The sequence below is a fragment of the Rhinoderma darwinii genome, chromosome 12 (genome assembly GCF_050947455.1).
Source record: "Rhinoderma darwinii isolate aRhiDar2 chromosome 12, aRhiDar2.hap1, whole genome shotgun sequence".
Taxonomy (NCBI): domain Eukaryota; kingdom Metazoa; phylum Chordata; class Amphibia; order Anura; family Rhinodermatidae; genus Rhinoderma; species Rhinoderma darwinii.
In genome coordinates, this window is record NC_134698.1 from 6,756,680 (window position 1) to 6,779,252 (window position 22,573).

Here is a 22,573-nt window from a genome sequence, read left to right on the forward strand (position 1 = left end):
TGGTGAGCTGGAGGACTCCTCCCCTTTTTTTTTCCTCCATTAATATACAGATCAGCTTTCAAAATTCTGCTGGTTGCCCTGGGAAACAGACTACAGTTTAGCTCCACCCGTTGTCAGACATGTGACCTAACAGTTCAACTGTTAGGGCGGGTTCACACGTGGCGGAATTTCACTTAAATTCCGCTGCGGACACTCCGCAGCGTTAATCCGCAGCGGTGCCGTTTGTCCATTGACTTACACTTTAATTTAGCAGTGTTCGTTTAGACGAGGCGTAAAATTCCGCTGCGGAGCATAGGCTGCGGAGCGGAATTTGGTGTCCGCAGCATGCTCTGTCTGTTGCGGAGCAGTGGCGGACTCATGGCGGAATTTCTCCATTGACTTCAATGGAGAGTCAAAATTCCGCAATGAAGTCCGCAGATATTATGTGTGCTGCGGAGCGTATTGGTTTTACTACCATGACATTTCTTCATTCTGGCTGGACCTATGTATTTCTAGGTCTACAGCCAGACTGAGGAAGTCAATGGGGCTCCCGTAATGACGGGAGCGTTGCTAGGAGACGTCTGTAAATAGTCACTGTCCAGGGTGCTGAAAGAGTTAAGCGATCGGCAGTAACTGTTTCTGCACCCGGGACAGTGACTACCGATCTCAATATACATGTATCTGTAAAAAAACATATAAGTTCATACTTACCGAGAACTCCCTGCGTCTGTCTCCAGTCCGGCCTCCCAGGATGACGTTTCAGTGTAAGTGACGGCTGCAGCCAATCACAGGCCAAGCACAGGCTGCAGCGGTCACATGGACTGGCGCGTCATCCAGGGAGGTCGGGCTGGATGCCGAAAGAGGGACGCGTCACCAAGACAACGGCCGGTAAGTATGAAAATCGTTTACTTTCACAAGGGAAAGTGCTGTCCCTTCTCTCTATCCTGCACTGATAGGGAGAAGGGAAGCACTTTTCCCGCAGTCCGCAGCGGCCAGTCCGCATCAATGTACTGCACATTTTGTGCAGATCCGCAGCAGAATCTGCAACGCAGATTCTGTGCGGCATTGATGCGGACAGTTGCGGAGGAAATCCGCCACGTGTGGTCATGCCCTTACTGTGTAAATTTACTGTGTAAATAACTATGACTAGAGTTCCCACAATGCACTGCTCTGGTAACTTGAAAACCGCAGAATTCTGAATTTAGCTTTGGGAATCGGTATAAAACAATTAAAGCGTTAGTAGTTGCTCAACTACGGTTTTTTTTTTATGGTTTAGCGCCGGAGTGGCGGTGGTGCTACATGTAGGCATACCCTAAATATATCCTTGATGCTGGGAGTTGTAGTCACCAGGTTGGAGACTACGGCTTTTATTGCTGTGATTTACATTAACCCGTGTTGGGATTTGCAGTAGGAAATGAGCGCTGGGTGTAGCCGCACAGCCTGATGTCAGAGCCGGAGTAGACGACATTGATACTCAGCGGAGAGGAATTCCAAGCATCTTGTTCCCTATTGCAGACCCTCACGTAACACAGTGACGACCCCGCAGTAATGAGATGTCACTACTAGTCTGTATACAGAGAGGGGTCATCAGCCCCCAGCGCACTGATAACGTATACACACATATGATGGACTCCTATAGGATCTGATCACGCTGGATCTGTCATAGGGTCCCGTTCATTTCAATGGGACGCAAACCGATAGGAAAGTGCGGCATTTTATCATCAGTCCCATGGAAAAGAATCCGATCCATTAAAGGATCCGGGTATAAAAACTCCAGAGTGACTCCAGCTCCGCTGCAAAAAAATAATCGTAGTCCGCAGCACATTTTCCAGAGAGAACAATATGGAGACGAATGATCAGATTAGCGATCGTTGATCCCCATACAGTTTGCATCGGCCAATCTAAAAGGACATTTAAACGAGCGGCGATCAACTTTTTATATCGTGGATTGGCGCTCGTTTTTGGCCTGTGTATAGGGAACTTAAAGGGTAACTAAACTTTAAAAAAAACTTTTGACATGTCAGAAGGTTTGATCGTTGGCGGTCCAAGAACTGAGACCCCCACCGATCGCTAATCCAAACTGAGACCCCCCCCCCCCCGACATCCAACACCCAATACAAATGGCATATTCTTCAGAGATCGCCACTGATCATGACGGATGTAGTTGAGGATCTGTGTAAAAAAAAAAAAAAAAAGGCCGTAATACAATAACTATACAGCTTATTCTACTGCCTGCGGCCCCATGATGCATTGCTGTCTCCCGTTGCTTCAGGTTGTTCTGACCGCTGTATTATGGGGTGTTGCTGCCGGGTAGAGTATTAGATCAGTTTTAATTTGTTTTCTTATTACTCAGAATTTCGCACCCACTTTTTGGACATCAAAAAGTTGAAAATTGAGTGCTTTAGAGCTGAAATCTCCCAGCATTCCCTGCTTGTTCGGTGTCTGCACAGAGATTGCTCGGGTGATTTGCCCTCTGTGTAGTGTTGTCTTTACAATAGAAACTGTACAGTGATCTAAAGTAAGAAATATTAACAGCCCCCCCCCCTGAATAAAGGGGTCACAGCTCAGTTGGTAGAAGGGTGACTGTCACTGGAAACAGTCAACAAGCTTGTAGTCAGTCAGCAGAATAATGGATCTATACTGGCATAGATGGCTTTTTCCCCTCATCCTTCATATCACTGATGGTGAAGCTGGTGCCAGTCTTCTCTTCCGGTCATTAAGCAGTGCCGCGTGTTGTACCACCTGATCGCTTCCTTTTCCTTCCCGCATCTCCTTACCCAAGACTTTCTACCCCCTCCCCCCAATAACCAGTCAGTTTCCTGCTTTTCTTATGGAAGATTAAAATTTCCTCCCAGTAGAAAGGAATGCCGCTCACAAACCCTGCGCCCCGGCGGGGAACCCTGATCATATCTCAGAAATATGTACAAAGCGATCACAGAATAATGTCCAGGGGCTGAGCCGGTGTATCTAAGCCTATCATGTGTGATACCGTATACTGAGCCGGTGTATCTAATCCTATCATGTGTGATACTGTCTGCTGAGCTGTGTATCTAATCCTATCATGTGTGATACTGTCTGCTAAGCCGGTGTATCTAATCCTATCATGTGTGATACTGTCTGCTGAGCCGTGTATCTAATCCTATCATGTGTGATACTGTCTGCTGGTGCCCTGTATCTAAGCCTATCAAGTGGGATACTGTCTGCTGAGCTGTGTATCCAAGCCTATCATGTGTGATACTGTCTGCTGAACCGTGTATCTAATCCTATCATGTGTGATACTGTCTGCTGAGCTGTGTATCTAATCCTATCATGTGTGATCCTGTCTGCTGAGCTGTGTATCTAATCCTATCATGTGTGATCCTGTCTGCTGAGCTGTGTATCTAATCCTATCATGTGTGATACTGTCTGCTGAGCTGTGTATCTAATCCTATCATGTGTGATACTGTCTGCTGAGCACTGTATCTAATCCTATCATGTGTGATACTGTCTGCTGAGCACTGTATCCAATCCTATCATGTGTGATACTGTCTGCTGAGCCGCTGTATCTAATCCTATCATGTGTGATACTGTCTGCTGAGCCGTGTATCTAATCCAATCATGTGTGATACTGTCTGCTGAGCACTGTATCTAATCCAATCATGTGTGATACTCTCTGCTGAGCTGTGTATCTAATCCTATCATATGTGATACTGTCTGCTGAGCACTGTATCTAATCCAATCATGTGTGATACTGTCTGCTGAGTCATGTATCTAATCCTATCATGTGTGATACTGTCTGCTACTATGGACAGGTGTATGGTTTGTTACAGTGTATCAGAGCGCTCTCCTGTAACGAGCCATGCAGCTGCGTCAGCAGAACATGCTCAGAACAGATTATCAGCTTCTTAAATAAACAATAATATTTCCATTCACTGACAACAAGCATTAAAAAAAAAATTATTGAAACACATTATATTTGGATGTTTTTTTTAAATGGCAGCTGGCGGCGGGCGGGTGATTTCTGTATTTTCCCGGGATCTCATGCAGTATCCTCCAGACTATAACACCCTGCGCAGACATGTGCCCGCTCTCCCGGGGGTATTCTCTCCTCTAATTTCACGTCTGTTTTCTTGTAATTCTGGCGAGAAACCAAAATAAACCAGAGTCCGTCTAATAAGTTCTCGTCTAGTGGATCCCGGACTGATCTTACCGTAGTACATGTCATGTGACCTCATAACAACGCCGTATACCAGAGCACCAATGCGCCCGCCATCACCACATGCCCAGGAAAGCAGTGCCAATATTACCCATGAAAGGTGGGAAATGAACAGACACTTGGCAGTAGGCATTTTCCAGGGCAATGCAGCTGGTATTCATGGCCCAAATGTAGCTGCCATTTGTTAGGGCACCGTGGTTGGCACTTATGGGAACACTATGGTGCCAATGTTTTTGCTACTTTGGGGAGAATGTAACTGGCACTTAAGAGGGCAGCGTGGCTGGCGCTTATGAGAGCAAGGTGGCTGGTATCTGTGAAGGTAATGCAGCTGGCATTTATGTTGGCAATGTAACTGGCACTTATGCAAATAATGTAACTGGTATTTATGGGGATAATGTAGTTGGCACTTACGGTTTGAGTTTTTTGGGCATTTTTCAGGACACTGTGACTGGCTTATATGGGACCAATGTAGCTGCCAATGTTGAAGGTAAGTTTAGCTGGCACATAAGGATGGCATGGATAGATTGCAGACGGGGCAAGGTGGCAGACCTTCCATTTATTTGATATTAGTGGGGGCAGAGCTGCGTGTGGCAGTGCCGTGATGAGAAGATGGGAGATCAAAGACTAGTGGTTGAAGGAGCTGGATCTTCAGCAGCACAGAGTATATCAGGAGAAGAATGTTATTAAATTCAGTGACCTGTCCACTCATGTGATGTATACGGGGACAATGCCCCATGTGACAAGGACAGAGTGGGGAATGGAATAGGGACAAGTGGGAGGTCATAGACGGAAAGGAGTTGGGTATCCGGCAGCACAGAGTATTTCAGGAGTATTGTTCTGATCCAATGGGAGACATTTACGTGCCCTCTCATGTTGTAATGTAAATGCCACAAAACTGAAGGTCAAAGAATAATGGTCCATTGGCCGGCTGCAGGGCACACCTGGGACTCATGCCATACAGGGTACCGGGCACTGATGTATCTAATGCCATCCCATAATCCTTGTATATTCCTAGGACATATATATTATATACAGTACCCTGGCTGAGTAACACTGTGCAGTCAGCATTCCAGAAAACAAGGGATCCGTCCCAATTAGAACCAGATTGTCGGTGAACATGAGACTTCGGGGACCGCTCAATGTTCTCCCACGCGTTCCACGCCTTTTGGCAGATCCTGCGGACGTTTCTCCTCATCTGATTCTATCCCTCAGTGCAGAGATTCCGTGTCCGGCAGCTATTAATATAGACGTACAATAGGACCGCGCGGATCACGACTATACTGTGAGTCTGAGGTTTGTCAGGGTCATATCTGCCCGGGGGCTGTCATGTGGACGGTTAATAAGAGAGTAGAATTCAAGGGTTTGCTCACTGCCCAACTGCAGGTCCACAGGTAGAAGCTGAGCACAGGAGTCCCCCCCCCCCCCCGATCATTAACTATTGTATTGGGCACGAGCCCGCATAGATCAATGGTCATACCATCTGTTCATTACATGGGTATCACTGTGGTCTTCCAGTACCAAGAGACCTGTGGTGGGTGTTACTTGTGGTCTTCTGGAATATTAGTGGGTGACAAGAGTGTAACCCATCTCCGAACTAAACTATGCTGTATTAGGGATGTGTGAAAAAAGACACCCCCCCCCCCCCTATAAGAATACAGACTTGTGAATGAAAATGGCTGCCCCAGGCTATGTCCAGGGGTATATCTTGTACTGATCCTGAGTCGCATCCTGAATTATATTCCAGAGCTGTGCTCACTATTCTGCTGGTGGAGTCACTATGTACATACATTACATTACTTATCCTGTACTGATCCTGAGTTACAGCCTGTATTATACGCCAGAGCTGCACTCACTATTCTGCTGGTGGAGTCACTGTGTACATACATTACATTACTGATCCTGAGTTACATCCTGTATTATACTCCAGAGCTGCACTCATGTTTCTGCTGGTGGATTCACTGTGTACATACATTACATTACTTATCCTGTACTGATCCTGAGTTACATCCTGTATTATATTCCAGAGCTGTACTCACTATTCTGCTGGTGGAGTCACTGTGTACATACATTACATTACTTATCCTGTACTGATCCTGAGTTACATCCTGTGTTATACTCCAGAGCTGCACTCACTATTCTGCTGGTGGAGTCACTGTGTACATACATTACATTACTTATCCTGTACTGATCCTGAGTTATATTTGTATTATACTCCAGAGCCGCACTCCCTATTCTGCTAGTGGAGTCACTGTGTACATACATTACATTACTTATCCTGTACTGATCCTGAGTTACATCCTGTATTATACTCCAAAGCTGCACTCACTCTTCTGCTGGTGGAGTCACTGTGTACATTACATTACTTATCCTGTACTGATCCTGAGTTATATCCTGTATTATACACCAGAGCTGCACTCACTATTCTGCTGGTGGAGTCACTGTGTACATACATTACATTACTTATCCTGTACTGCTCCTGAGTTACATCTTGTATTATACTCCAGAGCTGCACTCACTATTCTGCTGGTGGAGTCACTGTGTACATACATTACATTACTTATCCTGTACTGATCCTGAGTTATATCATGTATTATACTCCAGAGCTACACTCACTATTCTGCTGGTGGAGTCACTGTGTACATACATTACATTACATATCCTGTACTGATCCTGAGTTACATCCTGTATTATACTCCAGAGCTGCACTCACTATTCTGCTGGTGGAGTCACTGTGTACATACATTACATTACTTATCCTGTACTGATCCTGGGTTACATCCTATATTATACTCCAGAGCTGCACTCACTATTCTGCTGGTGGAGTCACTGTGTACATACATTACATTACTTATCCTGTACTGATCCTGAGTTATATCATGTATTATACTCCAGAGCTACACTCACTATTCTGCTGGTGGAGTCACTGTGTACATACATTACATTACTGATCCTGAGTTACATCCTGTATTATACTCCAGAGCTGCACTCACGTTTCTGCTGGTGGATTCACTGTGTACATACATTACATTACTTATCCTGTACTGATCCTGAGTTACATCCTGTATTATACTCCAGAGCCGCACTCCCTATTCTGCTAGTGGAGTCACTGTGTACATACATTACATTACTTATCCTGTACTGATCCTGAGTTACATCCTGTATTATACTCCAAAGCTGCACTCACTATTCTGCTGGTGGAGTCACTGTGTACATACATTACATTACTTATCCTGTACTGATGCTGAGTTATATCATGTATTATACTCCAGAGCTACACTCACTATTCTGCTGGTGGAGTCACTGTGTACATACATTACATTACTTATCCTGTACTGATCCTGAGTTATATTTGTATTATACTCCAGAGCTACACTCACTATTCTGCTGGTGGAGTCACTGTGTACATACATTACATTACATATCCTGTACTGATCCTGAGTTACATCCTGTATTATACTCCAGAGCTGCACTCACTATTCTGCTGGTGGAGTCACTGTGTACATACATTATATTACTTATCCTGTACTGATCCTGAGTTATATCATGTATTATACTCCAGAGCTGCACTCACTATTCTGCTGGTGGAGTCACTGTGTACATACATAACATTACTTATCCTGTACTTATCCTGAGTTACATCCTATATTATACTCCAGAGCTGCACTCACACTTCTGCTGGTGGAGTCACTGTGTACATACATTACATTACTTATCCTGTACTGATCCTGAGTTACATCCTGTATTATACTCCAGAGCTGTACTCACTATTCTGCTGGTGGAGTCACTGTATACATACATTACATTACTTATCCTGAGTTACATCCTATATTATACTCCAGAGCTGCACTCACGTTTCTGCTGGTGGAGTCACTGTGTATAAAACTTGTGTAAAACTTGTGTGACAAAAAAACAACAGCAGGGGGCGAGCTTCTTGATTAAGCAGAATGGAGGTTGAATGAATACCTATAAGAAATGGGAGTACCGACCTTTATCCAACCAATGTCACTCACAGCGATGCTCAGCTTGTCGGCTCTGGTGTCGTCCACCAGACGTGTCCCCTACACAGACTTCTTTATTAGGGTGGATGTTTATTCCGGTTTCCTTTTTGTATGAAATACGGCTGAAAACCAACCTCAGCTCCTGGCCAAGCGTGTGCGCCAAATGGCTGACACAAGAAGAAAGCGGAGCCAACCGTGTGGCCGATCATTACAGAACATCTGCTTTTAATTGAGACGTTCTACAGAATCCAACTGAGTTACGCCCATAGGTTGCTCGATCCGACGGGCCCACGTCAATCTCCCCTATAATAATAAGCCCTACTAATATTTATAGGACACCAGAGGAGTAACTTGGAAAATGGTTCGGTCTACACAACAAAGGGGAAATTAAAAATGGAGGTCATGGGGCTGGACTGGCCCACTTGAGGATCCTCCAGAGAAGTTTGTTGGCCTCCTCCTCAAGCTTCACAAGGGGAGAGTGAAATGTTGGCATCCAGCACCTAAGGCACTGCCAACGCCAACCCCCTTATCTATGCCCGTGGTTCTCCAGATGACCCATCCACCACCGCTCCAGCAGAGGACAACCAAATCTATAGTTGACTGGTGCAGAGAACTTGCTGCTGGAGTTTTTCCACTTTTTTGGGAGGGGTGGGAGTATTATCCGGTGGGTGCAATGACAATTATGATCCTTTTCTTGCCATTTTTAACCACCTTGTTCTCCTCCTGGTGTTTTCCGTCACTCCGTTGGATTGTTTGTATGTCGGTATAATTTTTTCCAATAAAGTGGAAACGGAGTTTCCCCCACTTATACCATACATCGCTGGATCTTTTTCTTTCTTGCCACTGTTTCCTGCCGTGAGCCGTCGCGGTTGATCCGGGCGATATCGAACACAGGAGTGTGAAGCTGGTGAGCTGGAGGTTTCCTCCCATCCCTTTTTCCCTACTATTATTACCAATTATGATCCTACTGGTCCAATTCCTGCAGCCCTAAGTTCTCTTGACCCATGACGCGCCCAGGGCCTAGCAAAAATTTTGGACTATCGGTAGGCTTTCCTACATTGTATCCGTCTGTGGGTGAAACACAGCAGATGTAAAACTCTCTCTCCTGTCCTGACTACCTAGCCAGATACACTGTAACATACTGCAGCTGTGTGAGCAGGACTAGTCCAGGACAGTTTTTGTGAAACACAATGTATATTAGAAAGTTACTGAAATTTTCATTGTACAATGTTTCGACTTTTTCTTACACCAAATTGGGGGCCCCTTTAAGAGCTAAAAGTCACTAATCCCCCCGACTCACATCTTATTCTTATATTTCAGTCTTCCACCTTCTATATACCAGGAGGATTTGCAGTATTTTTCAGACTATGTTAATTTTTCAGTACATTTGACGAGGCTGAGGGCCCCCGGAGTTGACTTTTTGATAGGGAACACGCAGCTAGAGAGTGACCTAGAAACCTTGTTATATACATCTGACCCATCCCCCGCTTACTTTTCCTATATACCGGCCCCGGGCCCTCTCTTGGGCGCTATGGATCTTTACTCATTGTGTATTTATAGACATGTGATTCATCGAAGTCTCTTCATTCCTATCATTCAAGGCTTTTCTAGTCCTGCTTCACTTCTGAGATGGCAATGTTTAGTCTACCTTGTTTCTTTTGATTCCACTTTCATTATTTATAACAAAGGAAATGAAAAAAAAAGTTTTCTTAGTATATCAAGGAGGGATTGTTCCATTGGGGACCAGATGTTTTGGAGCCAAGGACAAAGCTGGTAAAATCCTGACTGTTCTTGATTATGAATATGTGTAGTGCCTGGTGTCCAGTGCCCTTCTCCCAGGTGTCCAGTGGTTTAATGTCTTAAGACTTGGTGCCAAAATCTCTTATGTCTAGTGCTTTAGCTCCTCAGTCCTTTTGTGTCCAGTCCCTTGTGTCCAATAGTCCGGAGTCCTAGTCCCTGGTGTCCATAGGTTCAGTGCCCTTCTCACTGGGGTTAAGTGGTTTAAAGTCTAAGACCCAGGTGTCCAGTGGTTTATTGTCCTAAAATTTGGTGCCAGAGTCCCTGGTGTCTAGTACTTTAGCTTGTCAGTCCTTTGTGTCTAGTTTCTTGTGTACAGTAGAACAGAGTCCTAGTCCCTGGTGTCCAGTGGTTCTGAGCCCTAGTTCCTGGTGTCTAGTGGTCCCTTATTCCTTGTTTTATAGAGGTTTCATTCCCCAGTCCCTTATGTACTATACTTTTGTGTCAAAGCCCCTAATGTCCAGTCCCTGGTGCTCAGTATGTGGTCCTTCTAGTCCACAGTTCCATTGGTTTGATGCCCCATTACCTGTTGTCTAGTGGTGCAATAACCCAGATTTTAATGTCCATTTCTTTAGTTTTTCCTTCCTTGGTGTCAGGTAGTCTACAATCCTGGTCTGGGAGGAGCACTGTTTTGGTGATCTACAAAGTCTATTCCCGTGGTCCCTGGTGTTCAGTGGTTTAGTGCACAGTCACTGGGATTGAGTGGTTTACAGCTCCAGTCCCTGTTTCTTACTGTAGCTCAGGATATCCAGTTCTTTGGTGTGGACCCTAATATTAGCACCATGTTTCACAGACTTTCTCAATGACAACACTTCCATTCATGTGCCCTGGTGGTATAGTGTTATCACAACGTCTTTGGAGTCAATGTTCTCCTAACGGCCTTGAAGAACAGCCTTTAGGACTTGGTGCCATACAAAAGATAACACCAAACCTACAGGGGTCACGAACGGTAGTGTTGTCCTAGCTTCTGTTCTGAAGGACTTTTCATATGGCCATTGTAGGGGTTCTCCTTTAATACTGACCAGGTAAGTAACCTTTGCCCAATCTGTGGTTTTATTATCACTCTCACACAAAGTTCCTTCTCCGGAATACACAAATTGTGACCTTGAATACAAATTATTTATTGCATTACTTGCAGTAAACATGAGGAGCGAGACCAGATGCTTCAGTCTCTTGTGGTTTCAAAAAGTTCATCATGACTGTGCTGAACAGAAGGGAGGGTCAACGGGCTCAATGTCTATGAGATCCTAAAAATGAAAAGTAATAAGTATGACTGCGCTACTGGAAGCCAGACAATGTTGTCATCTCATCATCCCAACGGCATGGAGTCCAGAAAATGAAGGCCAAAGGGCTTCACCTCCACGGTATGCATGTAGACCTCAGGCCTGATAACTAAATTACTTCAAAAATTCACTAACCTCTTCCATGTGTTGCTGGTCTTCGAATATTTTTTTTCCTGGAGAGTCTCATAACTCTAATAACTGGCCACTATATATTATTCCATCTCTCAAGGAGCTGAATCATCACCTCCTACACCAAACATCTGGTTGCTTTGCTCTTGTGACCTCTGCTAGAGGCAAGGTCTGTCCGAAACTCCATCGGTGGAGACCATAAGTGATGTGCTATATAAAGAAAAGTACATTGAAATAGTGAAGTCATGGCCTAGTTGGGAGTTTTCCCGCTTCTTGAAAGACTATAAAAGCGGGTAATAGTTGAATTAAGAAGTTAGGAGGACCAAGGACTTGGTCCAGATTTTCTTCCCACTCAGATGGACGACTAGATGGGTTGAAGTGGACCTCCCATTATAATGATCTCAAAGATAGCCGCACGATAGAAGATTTCATTCCATGGGTCCTCCTTCCCCCCACAGATCCAGGTAATTTTGGAGACCTACATACAAATGCAGACCCCCTTAGTGGTGGAAATGTGTTGGGACATATAGGATTGGTGCAACATAGAAAAGTAATGGATCACCAGAGGCTGTAACGGTATGAAGTCTATGGAGGAGAAGCTTCTGTTTACATGTCCTTCTAATAAGGGACCATAAGGAGATATGGTTTAATCACTGGGACATTGGTCTACATAGATTTTTATTTTTTTAAGGGAACAGAAACCATTGAGCCCATTATAGCTAAACAAACCCTCTAGAATTGTAGAGATAGTGGTCAACAGGTTGGGAACATTTTTGGTATGGTTGCTGCATGAGAAGTAGACTTAATACCCCCTGATATGTCCCTCTTTAGTATCTGATTCTAGGTTTGGCTAAAAATTCAACAGTGCCACCATCGCACAGTATAAACTCAGCCTACTTTACAGTAGGTCCAAGAATGATCGGATCTGATAGATCTCATCATGCGATCACTTGCATCGCCAGTAGAAGGTGGTCTGCTTCCCTCGTGGACCACATGGGACTTGTAATGGCTGGGCCCCGTTATTGCGTCTGGTAGCCCAGTCTATTCTTGGCAGCACCTTTTTTTTTGTCTGCACTCTTCTTCATAAGTCCAGTCCAATGTGTGTGATGACTTTATATAGGGATAAACCACCATATGGACGCTATAGATGTATCAATGTCAATGGTAGACATTACCCATCTGGTGCCGGAGACGTAGAGATGAATTATGGTGACATATTATGATTAAAACCACCGATTCCCACACTAGAAGTGGTTGTAATAAAATCCTGGAAGAGTCTATTTCCTGCACGGAACGAAAGAGCAACGAGGGGACGTTCTTCATTCAGAAACCTTAATGAAATCCAGAACTTCTCTTCCGCACTCCAAGTGGATCCGGCTAATCCTGACGAACACCGTTCAGGGAAAACGTTGCATTTGGCAGATGTTCCGTAATCGATGATGGATTGCTGACGACGTCCATGAATTTCAGTGGACTGGCAAGTCTTAAAGAGAATTTACACCCGTACAGTTCATACATGAATGTAATCAACATCTACAGGGAAGAGCAACATTTGTGGAGGTTTCGAAAATTTGCCCTTAAATGCTTCTTTATGGTCCTGAATTTCAGAACCACCACCATTCTTTACTCCAAGGCAAACTTCACGTAGCCCGGGAAATGCCTTGTTCCTTATCACTCTATGTCAGAGATGAAAAGTGACAACCACTTTGGAGACATAAACAACATGACTGGAGCATCTCCGTCACAGTGGCGAGACACCCTCCCCTCTTTTGCAAACATGATATTGTAGCCGGTGAGGTCAACTACAACAACTCTTGCCAATTGAAACCCAGCTATGTCATCTCCTCATTTGGTATCACAAGGTGTGTGACGTCATCAAACCTGTGATGTCATAACACAAAATTGTGACGTCATCACTTCCTATTGACCTTAACGTGGTGATGGAGACAATATCAATAAACTAGCCATTTATTAAGTCACCACGCGTACGACGTCATCACTGCAGCTATGCCATCTTAGTGGGACTAATTGCACTTGTGATGTCATCAGCTGTTAAAGGGCCAAATAACTTAACAATAATTTCACCCAAATTACAAGTAAATGGAGTAAAACGGCTTCCTTACTGTCCAGAATATACTGAAACATTTACGATGAGTCCATGGAGATGAAACAACTCATGTACTTCACTGCTGGTGTGGTGGACCTCGGGTGTAGAACGATAGCTTATACCGTTTACACACCGCGCTGTATCCGCTCTATTGTACAGATATTTCCATTCACTTCAGTGTCCATTGTTTTTTTTTCCCCCACACAATGTCCAACTTTCTTCCAAAACAATCTGTCATAACAAGTACGGGACCGGGCCAAAACTCTGTATAGAAAAATCCGGCTGCGGATTAAAAGTTTCCGTGACTCGATTTTGATCGTTCACACTCATTCTTTCCAGTGCCCATCGAAACGGATGTTTATTTTTATAAGCTGCTGTGTTATATAATGAGATGTGACCTTATATCAGGCACATTTATTAACTGCTGCAAGCAAATAAAGGGTTACATGGAACAAAAGAACAACGAGATATTCTGGGAGACGCTAAGCACTTATTCAGACGAACGTGATATATGTCCGTGCAACGCGTGTGATTTTCACGCACCTCGCACGGACCTATATTAGTCTATGGACATGTCCGTTCTTTGTGCGAATTTCGCGCATCACGCACCCATTGAAGTCAATGGGTGCGTGAAAACCACGCATGGCACACGGAAGCACTTCTGTGTGACGCGCGTGATTCGCGCAACAGCTGTGAAAAGTATGAATGAAAACAGAAAATCACCACGTGCTTTTCTGTTTACAAACATCCAAACGGAGTGTCATAATGATGGCGGCTGCGCGAAAAGCACGCAGCCGCGCACCATATGCTGCTGCCACACGCAGCTGTCAAGTGACTATTGTGCACGCAAAACGCCGCGTTTTTTGCGTGCGCAAAACGCACACGCTCGTGTGATGTCAGCACCTCCTAATAAGAATTATACCCTGATTACTGAGGGGTGGAAAATGTATTAAACCTCAGTTTCATCCTCCAGTTTGAACATCTATACATTTTTATCCATCTAGTAGTTATATTCGTGTATATAGGGGGCAGTATTATAGTAGTTATATTCTTGTATATAGGAGCAGTATTATAGTAGTTATATTCTTGTATATAGAGGCAGTATTATAGTAGTTATATTCTTGTATATAGGAGCAGTATTATAGTAGTTATATTCTTGTATATAGGGGCAGTATTATAGTAGTTCTATTCTTGTATATAGGAGCAGTATTATAGTAGTTATATTCTTGTATATAGGAGGCAGTATTATAGTAGTTATATTCTTGTATATAGGGAGCAGTATTATAGTAGTTATATTCTTGTATATAGGAGCAGTATTATAGTAGTTATATTCTTGTATATAGGAGCAGTATTATAGTAGTTGTATTCTTGTATATAGGAGCAGTAATATAGTAGTTATATTCTTGTATATGGGGCAGTATTATAGTAGTTATATTCTTGTACATAGGGGCAGTATTATAGTAGTTATATTCTTGTATATAGGGTGCAGTATTATAGTAGTTATATTCTTGCACATAGGGGCAGTATTATAGTAGTTGTATTCTTGTATATAGGAGCAGTATTATAGTAGTTATATTCTTGTATATAGGGGCAGTATTATAGTAGCTATATTCTTGTATATAGGGGGCAGTATTATAGTAGTTATATTCTTGTATATAGGGGCAGTATTATAGTAGTTATATTCTTGTATATAGGAGCAGTATTATAGTACTTATATTCTTGTATATAGGAGCAGTATTATAGTAGTTATATTCTTGTATATAGGAGCAGTATTATAGTAGTTATATTCTTGTATATAGGGGGCAGTATTATAGTAGTTATATTCTTGTATATAGGGGGCAGTATTATAGTAGTTATATTCTTGTATATAGGGGCAGTATTATAGTAGTTATATTCTTGTATATAGGAGCAGTATTATAGTAGTTATATTCTTGTATATAGGAGCAGTATTATAGTAGTTATATTCTTGTATATAGGGGGAGTATTATAATAGTTATATTCTTGTATATAGGAGCAGTATTATAGTAGTTATATTCTTGTATATAGGGGGAGTATTATAATAGTTATATTCTTGTATATAGGGAGTAGTATTATAGTGGTTATATTCTTGTATATAGGGGCAGTATTATAGTAGTTATATTCTTGTATATAGGGAGTAGTATTATAGTAGTTATATTCTTGTATATAGGGGCAGTATTATAGTAGTTATATTCTTGTATATAGGAGCAGTATTATAGTAGTTATATTCCTGTATATAGGAGGCAGTATTATAGTAGTTATATTCTTGTATATAGGGGCAGTATTATAGTAGTTATATTCTTGTATATAGGATCAGTATTATAGTAGTTATATTCTTGTATATAGGGGCAGTATTATAGTAGTTATATTCTTGTATATAGGGAGCAGTATTCTAGTAGTTATATTCTTGTATATAGGGGGCAGTATTATAGTAGTTATATTCGTGTATATAGGGGACAGTATTATAGTAGTTATATTCTTGTATATAGGGGGAGTATTATAATAGTTATATTCTTGTATATAGGAGCAGTATTATAGTAGTTATATTCTTGTATATAGGGGGCAGTATTATAGTAGTTATATTCGTGTATATAGGAGCAGTATTATAGTGGTTATATTCTTGTATATAGGAGCAGTATTATAGTCGTTATATTCTTGTATATAGGGGGAAGTATTATAGTAGTTATATTCGTGTATATAGGGGGCAGTATTATAGTAGCTATATTCTTGTATATAGGAGCAGTATTATAGTAGTTATATTCTTGTATATAGGGGCAGTATTATAGTAGTTATATTCTTGTATATAGGGGCAGTATTATAGTAGTTATATTCTTGTATATAGGGGCAGTATTATAGTAGTTATATTCTTGTATATAGGGGGGCAGTATTATAGTAGTAATATTCTTGTATATAGGGGCAGTATTATAGTAGTTATATTCTTGTATATAGGGGGGTAGTATTATAGTAGATATATTCTTGTATATAGGAGCAGTATTATAGTAGTGATATTCTTGTATATAGGGGGCAGTATTATAGTAGTTATGTTCTTGTATATAGGGGCAGTATTATAGTAGTTATATTCTTGTATATAGGGGGCAGTATTATAGTAGTTATATTCTTGTATATAGGGGGCAGTATTATAGTAGTTATATTCTTGTATATAGGGGCAGTATTATAGTAGTTATATTCTTGTATATAGGGGCAGTATTATAGTAGTTATATTCTTGTATATAGGGGCAGTATTATAGTAGTTATATTCTTGTATATAGGGGGGCAGTATTATAGTAGTAATATTCTTGTATATAGGGGCAGTATTATAGTAGTTATATTCTTGTATATAGGAGCAGTATTATAGTAGTTATATTCTTGTATATAGGAGCAGTATTATAGTAGTTATAGTCTTGTATATAGGGGGCAGTATTATAGTAGTTATATTCTTGTATATAGGGGGCAGTATTATAGTAGATATATTCTTGTATATAGGAGCAGTATTATAGTAGTGATATTCTTGTATATAGGGGGCAGTATTATAGTAGTTATGTTCTTGTATATAGGGGCAGTATTATAGTAGTTATATTCTTGTATATAGGGGGCAGTATTATAGTAGTTATATTCTTGTATATAGGGGCAGTATTATAGTAGTTATATTCTTGTATATAGGGGCAGTATTATAGTAGTTATATTCTTGTATATAGGCAGCAGTATTATAGTAGTTATATTCTTGTATATAGGGGCAGTATTATAGTAGTTATATTCTTGTATATAGGGGGCAGTATTATAGTAGTTATATTCTTGTATATAGGAGCAGTATTATAGTAGTTATATTCTTGTATATAGGGGCAGTATTATAGTGGTTATATTCTTGTATATAGGGGGCAGTATTATAGTAGTTATATTCTTGTATATAGGGGCAGTATTATAGTAGTTAAATTCTTGTATATAGGGGCAGTATTATAGTAGTTATATTCTTGTATATAGGGGCAGTATTATAGTAGTTATATTCTTGTATATAGGGGGCAGTATTATAGTAGTTATATTCTTGTATATAGGGGCAGTATTACAGTAGTTATATTCTTGTATATAGGGGCAGTATTATAGTAGTTATATTCTTGTATATAGGAGCAGTATTATAGTAGTTATATTCTTGTATATAGGGGCAGTATTATAGTAGTTATATTCTTGTATATAGGAGCAGTATTATAGTAGTTATATTCTTATATATAGGGGCAGTATTATAGTAGTTATATTCTTGTATATAGGGGCAGTATTATAGTAGTTATATTCTTGTATATAGGGGCAGTATTATAGTAGTTATATTCTTGTATATAGGGGGCAGTATTATAGTAGTTATATTCTTGTATATAGGAGCAGTATTATAGTAGTTATATTCTTGTATATAGGGGCAGTATTATAGTGGTTATATTCTTGTATATAGGGGGCAGTATTATAGTAGTTATATTCTTGTATATAGGGGCAGTATTATAGTAGTTAAATTCTTGTATATAGGGGCAGTATTATAGTAGTTATATTCTTGTATATAGGGGCAGTATTATAGTAGTTATATTCTTGTATATAGGGGGCAGTATTATAGTAGTTATATTCTTGTATATAGGGGCAGTATTACAGTAGTTATATTCTTGTATATAGGGGCAGTATTATAGTAGTTATATTCTTGTATATAGGAGCAGTATTATAGTAGTTATATTCTTGTATATAGGGGCAGTATTATAGTAGTTATATTCTTGTATATAGGAGCAGTATTATAGTAGTTATATTCTTATATATAGGGGCAGTATTATAGTAGTTATATTCTTGTATATAGGGGCAGTATTATAATAGTTATATTCTTGTATATAGGGGGCAGTATTATAGTAGTTATATTCTTGTATATAAGGGCAGTATTATAGTAGTTATATTCTTGTATATAGGGGGCAGTATTATAGTAGTTATATTCTTGTATATAGGGGCAGTATTATGGTAGTTATATTCCTGTATATAGGGGCCATATTATAATAGTTATATTCTTGTATATAGGGGGCAGTATTATAGTAGTTATATTCCTGTATATAGGGGCCATATTATAGTAGTTATATTCTTGTATATAGGGGCAGTATTATAGTAGTTATATTCCTGTATATAGGGGCCATATTATAATAGTTATATTCTTGTATATAGGGGGAGTATTATAGTAGTTATATTCTTGTATATAGGGAGCAGTATTATGGTAGTTATATTCTTGTATATAGGAGCAGTATTATAGTAGTTATATTCGTGTATATAGGGGCAGTATTATAGTAGTTATATTCTTGTATATAGGGGCAGTATTATAGTAGTTATATTCTTGTATATAGGAGCAGTATTATAGTAGTTATATTCTTGTATATAGGGGCAGTATTATAGTAGTTATATTCTTGTATATAGGAGCAGTATTATAGTAGTTATATTCTTATATATAGGGGCAGTATTATAGTAGTTATATTCTTGTATATAGGGGCAGTATTATAATAGTTATATTCTTGTATATAGGGGGCAGTATTATAGTAGTTATATTCTTGTATATAAGGGCAGTATTATAGTAGTTATATTCTTGTATATAGGGGGCAGTATTATAGTAGTTATATTCTTGTATATAGGGGCAGTATTATAGTAGTTATATTCCTGTATATAGGGGCCATATTATAATAGTTATATTCTTGTATATAGGGGGCAGTATTATAGTAGTTATATTCCTGTATATAGGGGCCATATTATAGTAGTTATATTCTTGTATATAGGGGCAGTATTATAGTAGTTATATTCCTGTATATAGGGGCCATATTATAATAGTTATATTCTTGTATATAGGGGGAGTATTATAGTAGTTATATTCTTGTATATAGGGAGCAGTATTATGGTAGTTATATTCTTGTATATAGGAGCAGTATTAGGGTATGTGCACACACACTAATTACGTCCGTAATTTACGGACGTATTTCGGCCGCAAGTACCGGACCGAACATAGTGCAGGGAGCCGGGCTCCTAGCATCATAGTTATATACGATGCTAGGAGTCCCTGCCTCTCTGCAGGACAACTGTCCCGTACTGTAATCATGTTTTCAGTACGGGACAGTAGTTCCACGGAGAGGCAGGGGCTCCTAGCATCGTACATATGTATGATGCTAGGAGCCCGGCTCCCTGCACTGAGTTCGGTCCGGGACTTGCGGCCGAAATACGTCCGTCAATTACGGACGTAATTAGTGTGTGTGCACATACCCTTATAGTAGTTATATTCGTGTATATAGGGGCAGTATTATAGTAGTTATATTCTTGTATATCGGGGCAGTATTATAGTAGTTATATTCTTGTATATAGGGAGCAGTATTATGGTAGTTATATTCTTGTATATAGGAGCAGTATTATAGTAGTTATATTCGTGTATATAGGGGCAGTGTTATAGTAGTTATATTCTTGTATATATGTGGCAGTATTATAGTAGTTATATTCTTGTATATCGGGGCAGTATTATAGTAGTTATATTCTTGTATATAAAGAGCAGTAATATCGTAGTTATATTCTTGTATATAGGTGGCAGTATTATAGTAGTTATATTCTTGTATATAGGGGGCAGTATTATAGTAGTTATATTCTTGTATATAGGGGGCAGTATTATAGTAGTTATATTCTTGTATATAGGGGGCAGTATTAAAGTAGTTATATTCATAAACACAACTCAAATATATACATCTCAGAAGGCAGTGTGTGTGTATTTGTGTGTATGTCTTAATGTGTGTGTATGTGTATTTATGTTTTCGTGTGTGTATATGGATTTATGTGTATGTGTATACATATAATCTCAGACACGTCGTCAGTAAACAAGCAGGGGAAGTCAGACAAGGGTTACAATTCAGGATGCAGCACAGAAAATTGCAGGGTCAGCAGCTCTGCTTTTGATGGACTGTTGTCCGCCCCCGCTCACTGTCCTGCCCTCCACTCCTTATTGTATCTCTGGAAGCTATAGGCACAAATCCAACACATATGAAAAAACTAGATGCAAGAACCAAGCCCAGAATTCTTTTCCCAACCCTAAGACCCCCTGACTGCCTCCCACCTTCCATTGTCCTGGGGATTGAAGTAACTGCCTTGTTCAGGCGGAACAGTGATTGCTGCTCTGGGTGGTCACGGCATCCAAAACACATGCGTTCCAGATCACAGACTAACAATCTCTCGTCAAACTTGATCAGCTCAGAAAAGCCTTGGCCAAATTCCTGGATCGGTTTGAGAAAGGAATAAAGTGTAATGGCCCTTTAAGTAAATCAAGATTCCCTCTGGAATTCATTAAACCCATTCACAGGCTTTGAAATTTGCAGAGAGTCCTGGGAAATCCGACTTTATAAGACGCCCCCAGACTTCTTCTCCTGTTTATTTTAACTATGGTATGTTTATTGGATAGAAGGAATATGCTCTTTTTTCTTGTATACTTTAGTGCCTAACTAAAAGGTATATACGTAGACTCTGGGAAAACTTTTTGGAGTTTTTTGGCCGTGTGTGTCATGCTCCGCCCCCTCAGATCCTGCATATGCGATCAATAGCTGATCAGTAGAGTTCTGACTCCTCCCATACCTGCCAATCAGCTGCATGAAGCGGAAGAATGAGCTGCAGTACCAAGCACAGCCACAACCAAATGTACGGCACTGTACCTGAGTAAGCAATAAAAGGGAGCACCGCAACCCCTTCATGCAGCTGATCGGCGGGGTAGCCGGGAGTCAGACCCCCACCGCTTGGATAAACATGGTCTCTCCTAAGAAAAAAACATCAATATCAGCCCCAATGCACAGGACCGTATTTTTCATCCGTAATTACGGACCCATTCATTTCTATGGGCTATGAAAAACCTCTCCGTACTTTTACGGATGGGTGTCCGTGTTGTAGAAATGATAGAACATTTCCTTTTTTTTTTGTCCGTAATTACGGCACGGACTCTCCATAGAAGTCTATGGGCGCTTCCGTAATTACGGACGGCTACGGATGTGCATCCGTAGCCAACCGTAATTACGGAAGCGTTGCATTGCGACGCCAGGCGATTACCCAGGATTCCTCCCTGGCTTTTTTGCGGATCTGTAAATACAGATGCACTACGGACCGTATTTACGAACATCCTTCCGTATATGCGGGTGATTTACGGATGCCTATAAATGACTACGGATGCGTATTTACGGATGGATGAAGAATACGGTCGTGTGCATGGGGCCTTGTCTGTCAATCTGTTGTAGATTTCCCCCCCATAGTTATAACCTTCGCACACTAGGTGGTAACGTCCACATGACAGCCCACGATTTAGCAATGCAAACGCCGTATTTTACGGTAAGACGTTTTTATTAGTGCACCCCCAAAGTCCTAAGCATAGGATGCCGACACTAAATGGATATCCTGGTATTGAGGGTCCGCATTGCTTTCCATGATATATTTTTGAGTCAATGCCAATTGTTCCATGTGCCCAAAACGCGTCTGTCCTCAGCGACAAAACATCCTCCGGCCGATCCACTTCCTGTTTTCTATTGGCTGATTTCCTGTGTTTATGGAGCGGCTCCAATCTGATTGGTCGCTTTTCAATTCTGAGTATTTGGAAGGCTCCAATGTGAAATCTATTCTTTTACAGAATGAAGTCGCTGTGGGTGCCCCCTATGATGCCAGGTCTACTGTGGTTGCTGGGCATACAGACTGGCACATCTCTGAAAGTCAATGGCCCCAATGTCTGCAGCTACTGGGAAAGGTAACATTAAAGAGAAGACGTTTTTCCAATTCTGCGTATGTGTTGGTCACAATCTATAGATCCAATGTACGGCGAGCCCAGGGCTATCACTGCCTGGAGAGGAAACAGCCGGCCGCTGTCATCTTCCTGTATCCGGCTTCTAGTTTCATGTCTGTAGCTTCACAAAATGTGTATGTATCCAGTGATCCCTGATCAATTGCATCATAAGGTCACTAGGCTAAGGTTAGGCCTAGACAAAGTAGAATACAGACCCCCCCCCTCTATTCATTTGAATGAGTTGCAGTACCAGACTAAGCACATGGAAAAGAGCGGTGCTGT

The 22,573-nt window shown here is 41.0% G+C and overlaps 1 protein-coding gene across 1 annotated transcript in view; it reads left to right on the forward strand.

The window, feature by feature from the left end:
* The window catches only part of PEAR1 (platelet endothelial aggregation receptor 1), an 80,197-nt gene that overhangs the window by 19,147 nt on the left and 38,477 nt on the right, over window positions 1-22,573 (forward strand). Inside the window, exon 2 of the mRNA XM_075844392.1 lies at window positions 22,142-22,255. Within this exon, the coding sequence (XP_075700507.1) occupies window positions 22,143-22,255 (113 nt within the window). The 5' untranslated portion in view covers window position 22,142. The remainder of the gene's footprint in view (window positions 1-22,141; window positions 22,256-22,573) is intronic.